Raw genomic sequence first — 20,450 nt, forward strand, 5'->3', positions numbered from 1 at the left:
CTGCCAGGTGTCTCAGGTTTCAGACTCCACCCGAAAGCCTTCTGTGGGGGCTCCTTCCTGCTAAAATAATACTGGAATAAGCTCAGGATTGTTTATTAAAGGGGTAAATATATGGTGTACTATTGCTACCAGATCCAGACCAAACTCCTGGTTTGTGTCATATATTTCTTCTTAAATCCCTTATGCAAATAATTCTAATTTTCAAAATTTCCCATTCTTTTAGATAAAGGAGTGTGTGTATGGTTTATATCTACATATGTGTGTGTATATATGTAATAGAATTTATTTTTAAACCACTTTTAGTGTTACTATAACTTGCTAGTTGTTTTGCCCTGAAAATTCATAAGATCCCTAGTGGCATTTTATAAATATTTTAAAGCACAATTTATTCTCTTCCTATTTACACCCATGAATTACTCATTACTTAGCACATCTTTCCTTTTGTAGGCAAACAGCAGTGGTTGCCACACTGTTTTAAAATGGAAGCTGTCAAGATAAAGGTGGGGTTCATTAATGAATGACTACTGTGATACTGCACTGCAGGCACTGGAAGCTTGGTTAGGGGTGGCTTTTAACAAAGATTTGTCACATTTACCAGAACTGCATGGGCACAAATGAAAGCAGATAAACCTCACCTCATCTGCAGAACAGCTTTTTTCTTTATAACGGTATCTAAAACTTACCTGATAGCTTTCATTTCAAGCAATTTACAATTAATCCATCTTCACAGCTGTCTTGCTAATGTAACAGCGTTGTCAAAATGGTGCTGGAGAAGCTAGGCTGACTGCCCGGGATTCATCTCTAACACAGACAAAATACTGTCTTTCTAATACATCACATACTTAATTCCATATTTCAGTGTGAAGAAAAATCTTGATAGCAAGTAGTCTGAGGTCTGAATCTCTGCAGAAGATAACTTGCAATGGTGACCACAGGACACTGACTACAGGGTCATACTGCAGGCTCTCTGCTCCCTTTGTAGGGAAAGAATCTGAATAGAAGACAGAAGCTGAAACTTGCAGCATCTTCAGGTATGTCAAATTTGTGATCTACTGTCATTTAGGTCACAAAGAAAAGATGACGAAGGTTACAAAAGATGAGGAGAGGATCTATCTTATTTTTGGTCAATAGTTGTAGTTCACTCTTCCAATAGCACTTCCTTGTTGTGAGCCTGCATCCTTCCCTCACTTGCAAGCAGAGTTGGGGATATGGAGTGTATATCTGGGACAGGCCAGACTATTCTTCCTTGAAGGCTGTTTGGAGAATTCAGGTAGAGAACAGGAGCTCTTTCTCTCCCGTTTTTCTCCATAAGCATGTCCACATGTGTGCTCACTTGTGTGACTCTCTACTGAAGGTCAAAAAATAAAAGGCTGTATTCTGTCTAGGTCCTAGTGAAATCATTTCTCATATATACATTTTCTAATCTCAATATAGAAAGGAGTAATACCTTTTCTGTAAAAAGCCTCAGCAATATCTTCCACTCCCTCCTGCAACCATGGCACTTAGGAATTTTGTATAAAGACACAGACAGGTTTGGTGGGTATTCTTGTCTCCATGATCCTAAGGAGTTTACAAAGAAAATACACAGAGTTTTAATCAATATTGGCCCTTCCGCAGTAGAAAACCTGCTCTGTCTCCTCTAAAAGCCCCCTTCTTTATCTTCAACATCAGTGCTCCAGAGCTGTTCTACTACCCACATGTTTAAATGTCAGGGACTGGGACTCAAATGGACTGAGATCTTTGTTTATCATGTTTAACTGAGAGAAGGAGAAGCCTTTTTAGTACTCCTCAGAGTAAATGCACCTTTAACCTGCATGTTATCACAGTAATGTAATGCAATGTCAGTGCTCATGCACTTGCAAAAAGCCCCAGGGTATTTCTTTAAAGGGAAGATCTTGGAGATGCATCTCAAGCATCTTTCTATGCTGAAGAAGGAGGGGTAAAAAAAGGAGTAGAAGTTTCTTTTACAGTTATAGCAGTTGACAATTTCACATAACCACCTGACTTCAGGGCCCAGGACTGTAAGAGAAACACCAAGGGCATGTGGTGGCCCTGTCAGATTGTGCCACAGTGGAGGAGACTAAAACTCTGCAAAGCCAGCAAAGCAATACAGGAGACTCTCCAAGGCAGATATGCCACTTCAACTCTCATGAGGCCTCTGCCATTGTTAGCAGTGCTAAGAGCTATTCAACTCCTCTTCAAGACCACAGGAGCTTTGGAGTAATTTTCCTGCAACTGAAGTACTATAGAAATCACTTGAATTACAGTTTTCCAGTAGACAACAACTCTGGTTTAATATTTCTGCACTTGTACAATACCCATACGGTTAATTAAATGTACCTGAAATACAAAAGCACATTATTTGTGTTAGTATAAAACATTACAGATCATACTTACAGATGTACTTTATGCCTCCTTAAAATAATGCAACCCTTTCACACTCATTCACCCTCCACTCCAATCCCCACATACACATCTCCCTTCTTCATCCTGTTAATAATTTCAGGTGTCTTAAAAGAATGTTCTAGGATTTAAAATAGTACAAAATGAGAAGCTCTCCTATTTCAGTAACTCATATACTAAATGTATGATTAAAAAGCTTTCGTTTAAGTAGTCTCTTACAAGTCTTAACTACGGGATGAATCATACAGAGGTGAAATTAATAGGATATTTCTGGTTAATCCTGCACTTCAGTTTTCACATGTCAGAAATGAACAAGTGAATTTATCTTCAAAGGTCCTAATTAAAAATAGAGCAATGGCAAGGGTGCAGGTAGTTATGCCTCTTTGTAGCATCAGGACCTTGCTTTTCAGAAGTTATGGATTTAGAAACACAATCTTATAAATAGAGACTTTTGCAAAATAAAGTAACCTCTTTCTTCCTCAATCTAAGTGCAAAATCCAACCAAATACACAAAACCTTAAAAGACCTTGGCCTGGAAGCACTGAATGGTCCCAGGGGGCCCTCACGAATTTGGCTGTGACAGAAGATGTGAAGAGTCACAATTAACAACCACGATACTTTCTGTGTTATTGCCTAATCTGAAATTACCTGAGTCCTTCACATACTGGCCATGGGCTCTGTAGTCAGGGACCCTCAGGGTTCCCAGCTCTCCTGTGGGTTGCTTAAAACCACAGGAGGACTTCCCCATTGGTTTAATAAATATTGATTGGGGGGTTTATGGCTAACTAAGTATTGATCATGGCAAAGCTTCAATGCTTTTTGTATTCAGGTATGCTTAAACACAGATATGTGTAAGTTACATTAAAACAGCCAGGTCCAATGGGCATTGCATGAACTCTTGATGGAGCTGGAACAGCCTTAGAGGAACATGGGTTCAGTCCAACCAAACTGTGCCAGATGACTGTAGCATCTGTATAAAAGTAATAGATGTAACATTCTGACATGGTGTAAGATGGCTCCTGCCCATGAAAGCCACTTGCTCAGAAAAGACTCCCTGATGCTAGGGAATGTGGCAAGTGCCAGGGCATGTGGCAAGAGCACTGGGGTGCTGCGATTGGATGAAGAATTTCATGCTTGGCTGTGCATGTTGTGTTTGCCGTCTGAAGTGAAGATTTCTATCTTCTGAGTCAGAAGGCTGGCGTCTTTCACATTTATAACCCCAGCAAGAAGTATATATCTAGACTATAAACGGTATTATAATACTACCACTTATATTACAACTGTCTGAGCAAGTAGTGGTGTATAGGCTTTATTTTAAGCCTGGCATTGAAAACTGGGGTTCTTTGTTTATTATTCACCCTTCATAGAATCATAAAATAGCCCAGGTTGGAAGGAGCCTTGAAAGATCATCTGGTCCAACCTTCTGTGGGAAGGGAGCCTAGATGAGATTATCTAGCACCCTGTGTAATCACAGCTTCAAAATCCCTAGCAATGCAGACTCTAGCATGTCTCTGGGGGTGTTCTTCCAGTGATTGATTGTTTTTACTATTAAAAAAAAAAAATCCACTTTATGTCAAAATGAAACTGTCCTGGGTTCAGCACTCATCCATCCTGTTGCTTATGGATCTATGGGTGTTACAGTTGTGGTCCCTACCCCCCAAGTTCATTAGTTCAAAGCACAATTCACTGAGTAAGCCAAACTGCTTCTGAAGATTTATTCTTTCTGTCTGTGGCATATGCCATTTATAATAGACATTTTAATAGAGTCCTGAGGATCTTTGTTCTACAAAGGCACTGTCACTTTTTAAAAAGCCTACCTCCTCTATTTAAGCTCTCTGGGTTTCAACAAGATGTTGATTTTATATACATTTAAGAGCCTTCATTATGTGAAACAAATGCAACTAAACATCTGTTCCCTGCAAAATACTATAGGCCAACTGGTTTCAATTATTTTAGTTCATAGGAATACCACCATAGCTAAAACACTTTGTAAAACTTATTTAACTGGATCACTGGGTCACAGCAGTTAGTATTGCTAATTGTAAAATTAGCTTATTGTAAAATAACTGAATTTTAATCAAAATCATCCGCTGAAGGCCCTGTTTATAGAAAGCAAGAGGTGAGGAAAATTTTTAGCAGGTTGCATAATTGAAAATTTATGTTTACTCTCCATGGATAATGCCATTTATAAGACACCTGTTTTGCCTGTGGGTTTGTCTCTCCAGGTGTTTTTGAATTGCAGTTTTATTTCCAAGCTCCTCATAATGACAGTATTTACTAAAACAAAACCTGGTTTGATCAAACTGTTTAAGTGTTTTGTGATGAAAACCTCATTTAATCAGCAGAATTCAACAAGTCAAGCTTATTTTTGGAGCCTTAGAAGACAGCATAAGCAATGCATGTGGAAATACAAAGCTTTCCTCATTTTCTGACTGTTGAAACTCTGGACTACACATCAGTTCTTGTCAGAGTTTTATTTTGGTAGAGATTTTTTTTTCTGTAGGATGTCTAAAATAGCCCCAAAACACAAATCTAGGCAAGAGCCAGCACAGAGCAGCACAGAGCATACAAAGGAGATCATGAAAGTTAACTGGGAAGAGCAGGCTCTCATACAGAAATACATGTGACATTTCTCAAAAGGCTATACCACCAGTAGGAAAATTTCCAGTAGGAAAATTCAAGCAGATTAAAAAAAAAAATTGGAAAGCTTTAATGGCCTTGAAACTCTCATTTTCACTTATCCTCATTGTAGGAGATACACTCGCTGGGGGAAGAGGCAGGAATACGTTCCCACTGTGGAAACTCTTGCTGTTCTAGGCATGGGGATCAGCAAACATTGTGTTTTATTTATTGTTTTCTAAAAGATGCAGGAGTGACTCTGTGTATGGACATGAGTAACAGGCAGCCCTGCCTCTTTCCTTGTCCACTACTGCACAGTGTGTCAACTCCAGCAGGACAGATGGTTAGACCTGCTGGGTGGGATGTACTCCAGGGGTGTGGGAGAAGGAAGCTCAGATACATCCCAGTCAGACACGCTGACCTCAGCTATTCTATAAAAGGTGGGCAAATGTTTTTCTTGAACAGCATGTTGTCCAAGAAGATGAACATGATCTGAGCACACCAAATGGGTGCTCTGAACTGCTTAGATGCCTCCTGCCCACCTCTGAAGCACAGTGCAGCTTTGGTGCCTCTCACCACCTTTATCCTCCAACCAAAGCACTGCTCAGCATTCATGGCAGGTTCTGCTCAGCTTCTTCCATCCTTCATACTCTGAAATGGAGCCATCTGTTGGTTTCAGACTCCTTCAGGGCTGGGATGGTGGTTAAGGATAAGTAGTGTGAGTTGAATTTCAATGTGAAATGAATAGGAGTTAAATTTCTAAACAACTTTGAGGATCTGTGCCTGAGCTCATAAAATGCAATTAATTAGTGACTAACTGGAGATTCTCTAGGGCCCTTCCATCCTTGAGGTTTCAGTATGACATCTCCTTAGCCGATACTGCATGCTCTGAAGTCATTGTGCCAAGGAGGGAAGCAGAGGCATTTACTAGCTCTTTGATCTAGCATAATTCCATGGAAACTGTAGCACACACCTTATTGTGTCTTGGAAGGGAGGGGCAGGACTGAATGCTACCAGACCTTAAGCACTGAGAGTTGTTAGGGCACTGCTTAACCTGTCCTAGTCTGGTGAGCTGTGGCATTCAGTATGGATTGCTAAGGCTGATGGAAATCCATTAACACCATTGGAACGTCATTAACACTTTTACTAAGGATTATTTCACTTAAAGTGTCCCAATACAGCACTCCAAGCCAGTGCTCAAGCAAATTAGAAGCAGCAATTCCAGGAAAGAGGCATTTGTGGATGATACAACGCTGTAAGTGTCAACAGATGTCATTTCTTATAATAACGCATGTAGCTCTAATTTGGCACTTCTTGCCATCAGGAGGAACTTCTTGCAGAGCAGATGCCACTTCAGATCCTACCTTTCATGGGTGTCTGTGCCCTGTTAAAACTGGCATGCCACTTCAGAAGCAGGCATGGTGCCATTAGAGCAGATGGTCATGAGCACACACCATGTTACAACACTGGTGTTTCTAGAAATGTGGATGCTGGAACTGAAGTACTACCCAGGAACATACAAATCTTCCTAATGAGGAAAATTCCTCCCAAGTATCTTGATACATGTCATTATGCTTCAGTGGTGTTAGAAAATGGATGTTATCTGTATCTTCCTTCTGGTTGTCGGGCAACCACTGGTGATTCCAGGGGCCGTTCTGGAAGGTGAATTCACTGGAATGTAGATGTGTCCTTGTCAAAAATGCCATCAATGCTCGGTGTTACTTTGACAGCTGTACAGTGCCTGGGAGTTGTTGCAGTACAGATAACTACTATGCTGGGCAACAAGGGGAAGAAGTGGCCCTTGGACCTGCATTTATCCATCTCCTCCATAAGAGAGTGTATGACTGCTGAATACCTAAAGTTAAACTGTGCAGATTTGGCCATGAATGGTCTTTGGACAATACAGCTCCAAGTGGTGTCAGGAGGTGGCCCTTTCAGAAGGCAGATAACACAGTGATGTCTCAGGCACATTTCAAAATGGATAGTTTGGATATCTTTGGCAAGACTCCAATAACCATATGCTGTCCTTCCTGACAACATTATGATTGATCAGCAAAATACTACGCTGTCTTCACTCTATACCCTATGGGGCTTTAATTAGCCAGCTATACAAACAAGCTCAGCTAGCCAAGCAGCTGTACAATCCACCAGTGGCAGGCAAAGCCACCACCAACATATGGTGGGATTTTATTACATAATGAAATGCTCACCTTGCATGGTAGAGCTGTAAACTTTCACAAGAGCTCAAATGCAATGTGTTGCATCATTCCAAAGTGTGGCATTGTCAGCAAGTTGTCTGCAACTCCCACTAACACATACAGATATTTTACTTTGTGCTAAATTTTCATCTTTACCAATGATGGTTGTAACACCTCAGTAAGGAGCAGCATGTAACTCCACTCAAGTAAGAAAACCATTTAGATGCATCCTAAAATGTGTATTCTAACTGATGAGGTGAAAAGAGTAAGTTAGCATTGATACAAGGAGGTGCATCAGGAGAAGGGTGTATTTCTACTATCTATGAAGGACAATGAAGATGGGTCTGTGCCACAGAAATTAATTCAGATTTCAAAAATCCCAAAACGTGTAAAGGAAGGAGTTTCAACTCTGCTTGGCACAGGCAAAACATCTCCATCTCTTTTACATCCACTTTGTTGCAGGTGAAGCTAATCTGAATGGCCTCCTTTGCCATGGGCTGGGAGCACCAGTTGTGCTGATGAGCTGGTGAGAGCCTGGAAGCCAGACTAAGCCCAGTCTCCTGATGCCTCACCCTGCTGTTCACACCGTGGCTGTGGTTTACTGCTTTCACTCTCTCAAGAAAAGCTGCTGCAGTTAGCCCAAGTGGTGTCTGGATGAACCAGCCTACACCACTTGTCCAGGTTTTATTTAGCAATGTAGGCACAGCCTGATAGACAAAGCCTAAGCTAAAAGCCATGTCTGCAAGGGCATCCTGCTTTGAATAGGGTTGCTAATGCTGCCTTGATGGAATGCCCTACTGCTGCCAATGCTGGGAGTGCGACTGCCAGCTAACTTAGGAAAGCACAGCCTGAACAGGTGATGCCTCCCTCTACCTCTGTGGTTTGCTTGTCTGGGTTACCTAGAAGTGCAGGACCCAGCCTATGGCTTCAGAATCAGTCATGAGCAGCTGAAGGTGAGGAAGGAGCCTGCTAGCACCACTGAATAGGGGTGCTTTTGCAGCTCTCGTAATGATGGTGGACTTTGCAGGATTCCCATCCTTCCAGTGCTCCAACAACTATCTGCATGGCCAGATCTGAGGGACCAAAACCGTCTAACAGCAGGTGTCACAGGAAAGGATGCTTGGCTTTATGTTTGGAGGGCACAGGGAGGAGGAGAGTCATGTGGCAACCTCTTACAGATGTAAGTGGTAGTGTACAAAAGCCATGACTGATCGACATAGCTGCCATTAATCATCACTTATGGCACCAAACTCCTTCCCTAACAATGAAAAGGGCTGTTTCAGAGGGAATTATCTGCAATGCAGTGACCCAAACCCTTCTAAATTCAGCAAGCTGGCTACTGAGCTAAAAGATGCTTCAGATTGGCTCCTGATTTGGTAGAAGTTACTCAGCTCAGAATTCAAAATTCAGGTTCCAGTTTAAAATGCTAAGACTTACGAATAATCAGCTTCTATAAAAGCATGTAGGCATGCCCAAAACTCCCTTAAAATAGATATGTTACAGGGCACTATTGCTCAAACACTTCTGTCTGAGCCAAAAAAAATGCAATAGGAAAAAATACCGTAGGGTACTTAGACTAGGTTTAAGAACTGTATGAACATCAATCCTTAAACCTCATTTTGTTTTGGACAGAAAAGAAACCTGTCATCAGTTTGTCCTTGATATGTTCTCTATTTAGCTTGTTGTATCAGAAAATACCAGGTACTGGCTCTCAGCAAAGACAAAAAAACCCCAACAAATTAGCTGGCTAGTAATCTTGTCTACCATCATAACCTCGTAATAGCATAGTAACCCCTCAGGTCTAATGACCACTTTGTACCACATGGTCAGCTAGAGCTACAGAGCTGTATCTCTTGATAATTACACTGTGAAATGTTGCCTTGAAATATATAGTGTTGGACTTTAAAACAGTAACACTTAAAATTGTGAAACAAAAAACTCAGCTGATAGTTGCATATCTTGTAATCAATCTAGGAAAATTACCAATTTATAAGTAAAAATCAGAAATAAAGAGTGGACATTAACTGAAGGATGGACAAATGCTCCAATTTAGTGAAAAGTGTGTCTTGTGGTTTTTTTGTTTTGAACATCACCTGGTTATTCACAAGATTTTAGGTGTTTTCTTTATCAGATCATTACCCATGGCACTGACGTTAAGTTTCATTTTGTGTTTGTATTTGTGCTTGAAAACTGAGGCACAGAAGCACAGCCTCATCAAACTCAGAGGAATAATACATCCCAAAGTTTTGCAGGTGAAAAAGAGTCATTCCAGTGTCATTGATCATCAGACTTTCCTGCTTGCTTTCTCTCTGTGTCTCTGCTATTCCTTTGCTGTGTGAGTTTGGAAAGCAGCTCAACTCCCTTATTATTTCTAAAGCTTGTTGAGTTTTGTGACTTGAAAGTACTTTAGAAATGTGAAGTGGGATCTCTGCTGCAACAACTAGACGTACCTTCATTGCCATTAAACTTGGTGTCAAGTAGTGTCTAAGGATCCTTAAGATTGAAAGGGCTTGCTATTACCCTGGCTTAATGTTTATGCTTCAGTGATCATTCATGACACCAGCATGTTTCAGTGTCTCGGGTATGATTACAGCTGAGGCGGGGAGCTGCCTGCTCCATCACTGTTGCCAGCACAGTGAATGCTTGACCTGCTCGGAAGAGCTGGAAACACTCCATTTCACTAGGCTTCATGTAGCAGCCCACAAGACAGGGAGCTGCAGAAGCAGCTGCACTCATGCTTTAATATTCTTTTGGGGCCTGTTTCTCAGCAAAACAGAGGCCCCCTGGCATTGTCAGACAAGCTGTTTTTTCTAGAAATGAAGCAGGTTCTCCAACAGAAGGAGATTTTATTGCCCTTGAGTGCAGGCAGGGAAATCTGGCCGTGAGGCTCCAGAAAGCAGCCCTTCCTACTGCTGCCTCCCCTCAGATCAAGACCTGACATACAACCTAGCTTAATTAATTCTTGTCAAATGCAGAACTGCCCTACCCATACTCCTGCTGGTTTTACAGTAATATATAATGTCATATCATATTTCCATGCCTTTTTGTAAATCATGGAAATAATTCCAAAAAAGGAACTCATGCAAAAGACACAAACTCCTAGTGACACATAGAAGAGAGCCTTCCTTTTCTGAGAGCAAGGAGCCCATGAAGTCAGCTGTTGCAGGACAGGGACAGAGGGTAAAGAGGATGGTAGAAGATACAGAGAAAGGATGGCTTGAGCCATTTGGGAGCTAGTGGGATTTTGGTCATAGTTTTCTTTGAAAGCATAGCCTACAATGCATTGCCAGCCCTGACTACTGCATGTCTTTACTGGCAGAACAGCGCAGGGGATGAGTGTGTGCAGCTGGGACTCTCCAAAGCAATGGCAAGTCTTCAAACAACTTTATTCTTCCTTGTATTTTTTTTCACAAGTAGAAGAGTAGGGTTCCTTGTGGCTCACAGTGAGAAGATGATAAAAGTGAGGCTGAAGGCCTTTAGCTCCAGCAGATCATTAATAGTCTGTTAAAAACTTCATTGCAAAGTCAGCAGTGCTGCTGCTCATAGAGCACAGTCTGCAAAGATACAGGGTGTTTTATGTAGGAGCACCCAAATGACTTGCTAGGTGCTTCAAAGACAAGCAAGGACTCTCCTTTAGACAGAATGCAAAAGTAGAAGAGTAGGAGGGAGGAGGATGTGATCACCTGGAAACTGTTCACGCACTGCACATCTGGTGTTTTGGTACAGGCTTTTACTGAAAAATAAGAACAGGTATTCTAGGAGGGCAGATGATCTTGACTCACCTGCTGCAGATAAGAGCGGAAGGCAGTATCTCATAATGGGTAACAAGTACCATCTGATGAATAATCTTATTTAATGAATAATCTAAATTAATTCCTCCAAGTAAATGCAAACCTTTCTTTTCCTCTTCAATCATGAGGAATATGCATTTTCCTGGATCTTTAATTTAATTTCTTCTTTGAATGCAATTTGAAAAGTGGAATACAGCACTATGTGTAGCAAGGTGGAGATCACCTCACCCTGCTTCTGGGGAATTAGATGTTGTCCTAGTGGTATCTATGGAAGCAGCAAACATTTGGGGTTTGGGCTATATTATACATACATGTGTTGTACCCCACTGTCTCTTCCTAAACTCCATCTCCAAGTGAAGAAGGTGGGAGATACTGTCTTTTACTTTAATATTGACTTATCTCAGCAAATCCCAGAGATACTGATATGGATAGCTGCCAGACACCCACCCAGCAGCTCTTACTACCCTTCCTCAGCAGGATGGGGAAGAAAATGAGGTGAAAAAGCTCATGGCTAGAGAGAGAAACAAGGAAATCCTTTACCAGCTGCTGTCACAGACAGAACAGACTCAACATGGTGAAAATTATTTATTTCCAATTAAAATAGAGTTGAATGGTGAGAAACAGAGAAAAAAAAACCCAAACAACTAAACCACCTTCCCATCCACCCCTTCTTCCCAGGTTCAATTTCACTTCTTCCTTCCCAGTTCCTCCGCCTCCTCCATTGAGCAGTGCAGGGGACATGGGGAAGTGCAGTTACAGTCAGATTGTAATAGTTCCTCTCCACCACTTTTTTTCCTTCTCACACTATTCCCTGCTCCAACATGGGTCTTTATCACAGGCTGCAGTCCCTCATGGGGTCCTCTCCAGAGCTTCTGCCAGGAGCCTGCTCCTGAGAGGGCTTTCCACAGGCTGCAGCTTCCTTCAGGACACGTCCACTTGCTCTCGTGTGGAGTCCTCCATGGGCTGCAGTGTGAATATCTGCTCCACCTTTGTCCTCTCCACAAGCTGCAGGGAAATACCTGCTTTACCATGGTCTTCCCTGGGGACTGCAGGAGCACCACCTTACCCTCCTTCTTGTCTGACCCTGGTGCTTGCAGGGGGGCTTCTCACACTTTTTTGCTCACTCCTCACTGCAGGGCAGTTTTGCCCTGAGGAAGTGTTTTCTCCTGATGCAGGACTCCCTTGCAGCCCTCAACACCTTGCCACGCACACCCATCCAGCAATGCACCTTGTCCCCTCGAGTTCTTTTTTTACTGAAAGATCAAAAGCTGAATCGCCTTTTTTCTTTGTTTTTGAAGGGGTTTGTCCAGCCGCAGCATGAGGTTCATGACCAACTCTGCAGGCATTTCTGATTCAGGAAACTTGACGAGTCCATGTTTGTCAGTTTTCTCCCCACACACACACTCATTCCTCTATTAGCAGACCTCTTATCCTGTGTTTCAGAAAGCAAAAGTGTTCATAGCTGGCAGCGCTTCATCTTCAATAGCTAGAAAAGCTTTTTATCTTCTTTTTTTAATAAGAGGTTATGTAACTCCCCTGGACACCTTGTTCTTCAACGCAGAAATTGCTTCCATTTAGTCAGATTTGTGAGTTGAAACGTTCTCTATGTAATAGATTTCACAATAGAGAATAAAGGGTTTCCTTTAAAGAGCACTTGAATGGCATTTATCTGTGACAAATAGGAATAATTTGCTCATCAAGGTTAGTGCCTGCAATTTAAATTTCTAAGATGAGGAAAGAAAAGAATTTTCTACAAGCAGTGCTACCCAAACCAACTGGGTAGGCACATATTTGAGACCGCTTCAGGAGTAACTTCAGGAGTACAATGCAGACAGGCTGAGGTGAATACACATGCTGTAACTTCTCCCTGGCACCTAGTAGAGGTGTCCTCCTGCACCACTGCAGAGGAGACTGGGTCAGGTGGGGCTGGATTTTCTGCTGATGTGACTTTACTGAAGTCAGCAGAGAATTCAGAACATAATCTTAAATGTTTGTTACACTGGTGAAAACAAAATGAATCTGTGTACTTTGGGTATAAAACAACGGGGAGCTGTTACGTGCAGAGCAGTGTAAACACAAGAAATGCTTCAGGTTTTCCTGTTGCTCTGTAGAGTACAGTACACTCTTTTGTTTAAATTTTTAATGTCACTTGACAAAGGTCAAATGTGTTTGTAGAAGTCCATGTATATTGCAGATACGTTCTTTAAATTAAAACTTATATGCAAGCAGCCTTAAACACACAGCAAAACTTGAAGCTGTTTTGTCCTTGCCAAAAGTTATATTCTTCTTTTATCAGAAAAGAGGATTTTCTTTTCCAACTTATACTTTTTTTCTGATGGATTTTCGGTAAGAAAGGTAAAATAAAATCTCTGCTTTACTTGCACACATTTAAGAAGCCTACCTCTTAAAAATACTGAAGACTTGCACAAGCCAATTATTAAAATAATGTTATCATTTTCCTGCAGGCAATATCTAAATAGTATTGGGTTGTATCTTTTTAAAATAATGGGAATAAAAATTATAGCCCTTTAAAATAAAACCCTTTGTATTTCTTGCCACTATCTCCACTCATTTTTTTCAAACGAAATGCTCATCCTTCCATAAATGTTCAAGTCCGGATGCTATAATCTTTTGCTCCTCTTAGGCTTCCTACTCGATAGATAAAGAAGACAGTCCATCTTTGCCTTTTTCCAATGCTGAAAAAAAGATTGGTTTCTTTATATCTACAAGGAGCCTACATATCATTATTCCCCCATAGCAAATGCAGGAGGAAACCAAACCTATTAGAGGTTTTGAAAGAGGTCAATATAAAATGGAAACCTTGGCAACCTGAGGTTCATTATGAGAATACGATTAAAGTGGATGTGAGAGTTAAGGCAGATGGTTTGTTTGTTCATTTTTCATTTTATTATTCAAATGTCCTAGTGTTGTCTGAGGGCTGTTTGTGGGAAATCCCTTCTGGGCAGGAGAATTTGGTGCCTTGCACCACTGAGCCAGTCTATTGCCCATTACTTAACAACCAGCAACTCCCAAGTGTTAGGGTAGCTGTGTAGGGCGACTCCTGTAGCAGCTGCAAAGCCAAAAACAACTTGTCCAGCCAGATACTTGAAATTCCTTGGTTTCCTTAGGAGCCTTGCAGCCAGATACCTTTATGGAGTTAGAAAAAGCAGGTATTAAGCTCCTGCTAGAGACAGACTCTGTCAGCTGCCAAGACTTAATGTTTAAGTTGCTAGGAACTCATTATTTCTACATAACCATTTGTACTGGAGAAAGTTCATGTAACTCAGTCCAAGCCACAATGAGAATATGGCTTTGTATATTATAATTGCTGATACAAGCTCAGTTGTAAGCCACAGTTTGCATACATTTTTTATGAACTTATAATTAGAGCAGTTTTGGTTTCCTGCAGGTTCCAGCTTTGGAAATGAAGAGCAAACCACTCCTAAGGCACCTGCACCTTCTAAAGATGTCCCCAAGGGGAGCAGCAAGAGCACAGCACAGGTATCGAGCAACACAGCCACTCCACGCAGGAGCTTACTTCCAGCACCAAAAACTGTCACGACACCTGCTGGTAAGTGCTCCAAACTTGAAACACCACCTGCCAAGAAATGCAGGAACTCATTATGGTGCTATTTTACTGCTTACTTGCTTAAATTTTATTCTTGGGCACATTGCCCATGTGCTGATTTAGGCTCTTTGCTGTATTGTTTTTCAAACACATTCAACAACACAGCTATAATCTCATTTTGTGAACTGTCTGGAGGTGAAGGCATTTAGTGTCCCCTAACTACACATATCAGAGATTTAGTGTATATATTATTGGTTCTCACCAAACAGCTTTTGAAAACATTGCACTGCTTTAGAGACCAAAGCATTCCACTGAGCAGATGATTCATTGCTAGGTATGCTTGCAAGGATGGGAATACCGTGCCCTAAATTTAAGCAATTTGTGGTGTTTACACTCAGAGAGGGAAAAGGAGACAAATAAATGATGAAAAAATACTCCAGTTCCTGTTTCCAAATTGTTTCCTTGCCAAAGCCCTCCTTCAGCTCAATCCAGCTATGTCTCAAATCAGCCAGCAATAATTCATAGCATCTCACACAAGAAAGTTTATAGTTTTCTGCCAAATGCAGGATTTTTTGTTAAAATGCCTGTGCATCTCTCCACCATCTCCTGCTCACACTTGTTTGCCCCTTCCATAGCCTGGCACTTGAACATAGTGTGTGAAGTCAAGGTTCCCCTTGTCAATGATGTGGTGGTATATGTTCTTTGGTAGGACTCATCACTTTAGAGAGAGTGAAGAGCAGTTCATGTTACCTGCCCTTGAGGGCTTCTAACACTGGCCCACTTGCTTGCCCATTCAGTGGGGAGTGATGAGAGTGCCTGTGACAGTGAACATGTATTACACACTCAGCACTGGCCATGTGAAGACTTTAGTTTGGGTGTAATGGATGCATTAAAGCTGTTCAATCATTGTGACTTGCAAGCAGGGTCAATACGATTAGTGGTCATAAGGAGAAGTTTAAAAGCATGGCTGTAGATGCCTGGTAGCAGATGTCATGCCCTTCACCCCACCTGCCTTCAAGCACTTTCCTTACAACTAGTGGACAGTGTTCCCCTACCCTGTTCTAGCTCCTGTCTGTCCCATTGCCTTTCTGTCTAATATGGACCCAGGCTTATCTTTCTGCACTGGGATGGCCCCTGGATGTCAATTAGCCAAGATCTCAGAGGTCCCTGAGCGCCCTCATGAAAGGCATGGAAGTTCTTCAGGGCCCAAGAGGTATGCTGTAACCACAGCAAGCTGTCGCACAGTACAGTCTGTATGTGTCTCCAGACACACAGTTCATTCCTGCTTCTTCATGCCTCAAGAGATTCTTCAAGGCCCCCAAGGGAAAGGAACATTAGCAAGAATATAAAAACTACAGTAATTTTTACAAACATAATTAGAGGAGCTTACTGGAGAGAAGCCTATGCCTTAACTGGTCACTGAACTCTTGCATGTGGCTGCCAAAGTCAGTATTGTATCTTTCCACGTGGAGGGGAAGGAATAATGCGGTTTCAAAATTTATATTCCTAGAAAGCACTTCATAGATCACTAAGAAAATGGGGTGCATGAGGTGTAACATATTTCAGTGAGTGAAACATACTCCACTGTGTTTGTGTAACAGTGGTGAAATGCGAATTTATTTGACTTAAACAGCACCTGGATTTGTTCCAGGAGTGATCTGACACAAAGTAATTCTTCAAAGCCAGCATGTTTTTCAGGGAGCTTTTCTATTGCTACTAGTAAGCTGGACCTTTGGAGCTGTGAGAGCCTGAATGTGCCTGAATCTTTCTTCACTCCTGCAGTTTTCATGGCTCTGCGTATTTTCTCATAGAAACAACCTCTAGTTCAACTTTCATGAATCTTTCCTTGCTTTTCCACTGCCTTATTGTTTCCCATTCCTATTGTGTCCTCTCTCCTAAGATTCTCCATTAGGATTTTTAAATGCTTTTCTACTTCTGTCCCTAAAATACTGTAGCTTCATGTCTGCCTTTTCAGAGGGAACATTATGAAGAAAGACAAATCAGACTTTTTGATTCAGTGTTTTTGTTTATAAAGACAGTTTGGATAGGCCTCTTCATGATCTTCAGTAAAGAGACGTGTATGTCTGTGCAGAATAGTAAGGATTAAAAAAAGACAGTGCTTCAATAAAAGTACAGAAATTCCATCAAGTTCAGATTAGATCTAACATCTAGATTTCAAAATAAAAAATTTTGCATAAGTCACCATTCTTATCCAGTCTGGCTCTTATTCATCAGAGTGTTTCATCTCTGTGTATGTCCTACTGGCTTTGATAACACACACTGAAAATGAAACAGGGAAGAAAAAAACCAGTACAAAATAAGAGACAAAGACTTTATGCATTACTAGCTCTGGACACCCAGTTTCAAGATAGTTTAACCTGGTGTGGTGGGATGACCTTGGCTGGACACCAGGTGCCCTCCAAGCTTCTCTGTCACTCCTGAGCTGGACAGGGGGAGAAAAATACAGTGCAAGGCTGGCTGGTTGCTAGAAGTACAGTGTTGTTTGTCTCATATTCTCACGCTCTCCCAGCTGCTGCTGCACAGCAGTTTTCCCCCTTCTTAAGTGTGTTATCCCAGAGGCCCTACCAAGCATCACTGATGGGCTCAGCCTTGGCCAGCTGCCTTTGGAGCTGGCTACCATTGGCTCTCTCAGACACGGGGGAAGCTTTCAGCAGCTTCTCACACAAGCCACCACAGTAGCCCCCTGCTACCTGAATATTGCCACACAAACCAAACACACCTGGTTAACTTACCATATGCAGAAAACCAGTTAGTACTACAATCAGTGCCTTAGAGAATCTGGCAGGGAAGATGAATCTGACACTGCTCTCCTTATGTAGTCCAGCTAAGTGAAAGACAAGGGAGGAGGAGGATGTGTTTTTTTGTCCAACACAGTCAGGAGTGAATGTCTCTTACTGTCAGAAAACTGTTTACTTCTATCATCTGTGCTCAGTCTGTGAAACAGACCCTATCTATGAACAGAAAATATTGATAAAAGGTGATACTTTTTTGTTTGTTTCTTTCTTTTTCAATTTTTTTTTCTTTCCTTTTGAGCTTCCTTTTTTCTCTTCTGGTCTCTAGCTAAGTTATGCCATATCAGGCTACAGCACTATTTGATTAGTATCAAATTTGCCCCTAGACATCTCCAGCAAAAGCCTTTTTTTTTCCCCAGCTAGTAGCATTGGCATGATAAGCTTCAAAGGGCTATTTTAAGTTTCTGCAGAGGAGCAATTCTGGCCTCTGGGCTTCTTTTGTCACAGGCAGGAAGATCTGGGTATTTTACTACTTGTGCAGCCTCACAGGAGCGAGACTTTGCCGTGGAGGTTTCCATTTTCGAGCACTCAGATGAGCTGGAACCATGGTGTTTGATATGCAATCATGCTAATGTGGAGCACAAGATCTATCATAGGCAAGACTAATCAAATGGTTCAGGCTGTCACCTCGGATTTTCCACATGCTCCAAATCTCAGACACACACAGAAGAGCAGAAATCATAACTTAATGCAAAACAATACTGATCAGGCAGTAGGTATCCAGAAAGTGTTTGCCATTACATCAGAACATAAGTACAGAAGGGAAAAATAATTACTGAGGCTTACAGAAAGCTAAAGTGAACTTTTAATTTGGAATTTTAATCTGTAAAATTATTTATTTTTTTTAATAAAAGACTAATTTTTGCTGGATTTTACTACCTCTGGGGACAAAGCTGAACAATAAAAGGCCATAAAGAATTGTGAGCTCTCCAACTTTCTTCCTGTTAAATAACCTTAATTTGATCATTGTCCTGAGGTTGTCAATAGATGTTTTCTGTTTCATCACTTAAGTTTCAGTTTAGTTTACTTCAGAGCATTTGTTATTGTCTTTGTATAACCCTCCAGTAACCATGTCTGCTTCTGTGGGTGCACACAAAGGAAAACTCTTTGCCCATGCTTCAAGTTGGCCAAAAGTGAGGTTGTAGGTGAGAAGCTGTAAAGTGCAGTTAATGTCATGCTGTGTCTGAGTTTATAGGCCTGTTGGAGACAAAGCAGTATAGCTTCTGAGTTGGATTTACTTCCCACTGTGCTGTAGAGTGTGGTGTTCAGTCCTTGTCTCTGTGGGTGCATGGGTGCACATAGGTATGCCTGATGCAGGAAGTGCTGTGTTCAGGCTTACACTGGAGAGCAGTCAGATTTGTTCTTCTCACTGCAAGGCTCTTAGTCTGACTCTGCTCATGTTTCCTAATCTTTGTCACAGCCAAGTGCAAAACAGGAGGCAGGTTTCAATCCAGCAGCCCACCATGGACTTTCTACACCAGGGATGTGATTTACTCACATGCTTGCTTATGCAAGCCAGAGTAGCAGCAAGACAGGAGGGATACTGCTAGCACATGTTAGATCCATCAGAACTGGGCAACTCTGTCATCATTGCTGGACATCATAGGGCAGGAGAAAGGTAAAATCAATGCTTCAAATATGTTTGAAGATATGCTAAAAATTAATCCAACACACACACACTCCTTGGGTCATTGACACTGACATGTAATAAAGATGATGAATGTCATGCTTGGGAAGGCAGCCAACCTCATCACTGCAACAGCAGCACCTTCACCGGTGCTCTGAACTGAAGGGAAGAAATGTCTTGAAAACAGTGGCATGAATAAAACTCTAATATTCTTCCAAACTATCGCATAATGACGCTTGCACAGACAATCTGAACAAGAGAACAACAACCATGGTGTAGGAAGATGGAACAATAGAAAAGACAAACCACTTAAGATGTTCTTGCATAAATCATACAGATTATTTTACATCCAGTGACCATTTTGGATGCCCTTGTATTGAAGGTAGTCTTTGTTCTCAAAGGGAATGCAATTAAAAGAGATCCAGATCCAAGTTTTTGTTGCATGGATGTAGAGAACAACCTTCCCAGTGCTTGAGTTTATGTGCTTGATAAAGGAATGTTTAAGGGAAGACTCAGAGTGTCAGCAATACATCTCAGAAAGTCTTAGGTGGACTTGGATTTATCCTTATCATGTTTCATCGTGTTTCTGGTTAGCAACATCACCAGTTTTTAATGTGTATTAAGACATCCAGCTCCAGGTTGCCAGGGTAGCCTGGGAAGAAGTGGCTCATCTTACAGCCCCTTCCTGGAAAGGACGGCTTGGCTTTAGCCTGGTAAGACTGCTTGTTGTTTACCTCTTATTTGCAGCTGGATCATGAGGAAAACACCTACAAAGGGATGGTTGGTGTGACACATGTTTACCCTCCATCTCAGCCCAGGTTTAACAGAGCCGAACTGGCAGCAGCCCAGTCTCACCATGGAGTCATGGTTGGAAGGAACTAAACCACCACATTTTCCTGTTCCTTTTTTGCCCCAGGGCAGGAGACTGCACAAAGGCTGTGACCAAGGAGACAGAGGTGGTTTCCACCATGGATGGAAGCTTTTAGATATGTATCTTCCTTTGTACCACATACCCTCCTTGTGCATGGGGGTAAGACCCTGTGCAGAAAGGACTTACAGAGCAAACCAACACTATCTTGAAAGTGGGACACATTTTCCTATAAGAAGAAGTAAATCAATAACATGAACCTAGGGGCAAATTTTGCATTTGAAGAAGTCATCAATCTCATTCAGTCAAAGTCAGAAGGCCAGGCTGCCTCAATGGTAGAGCTTAAATCAGCCATGTAATAAAGCTTTTGAAAAGTATGGAAACCAAAATTATTCTTTCTGTGTGTTCTGTGTATTTATAGAATGATAAGATAGATATTCTATGTACAATGCTCCTAGCAATCACCTAGTGGTAATTGCTGTAGGGCTTGATGTTTCATATGTTCATATAAACACATACTGCATCTGTCCAAGCTCCTGTGCAAGACATTGCAGTTACTAAAG

The 20,450-nt window shown here is 41.6% G+C and overlaps 1 protein-coding gene across 3 annotated transcripts in view; it reads left to right on the forward strand.

Moving 5' to 3' along the window:
* The window catches only part of MTUS2 (microtubule associated scaffold protein 2), a 282,514-nt gene that overhangs the window by 200,268 nt on the left and 61,796 nt on the right, over positions 1-20,450 (forward strand). For all 3 annotated transcript variants that reach the window (XM_061374467.1, XM_061374468.1, XM_061374470.1), the window contains one exon: positions 14,421-14,582. In XM_061374467.1, coding sequence (XP_061230451.1) covers positions 14,421-14,582 — 162 coding nt within the window. The remainder of the gene's footprint in view (positions 1-14,420; positions 14,583-20,450) is intronic.

This window comes from Neopsephotus bourkii, unplaced genomic scaffold (assembly GCF_033783945.1).
Source record: "Neopsephotus bourkii isolate Nb327-2 ecotype Australia unplaced genomic scaffold, CSIRO-AGI_Nbou_v1 NB_1638, whole genome shotgun sequence".
NCBI lineage: Eukaryota > Metazoa > Chordata > Aves > Psittaciformes > Psittacidae > Neopsephotus > Neopsephotus bourkii.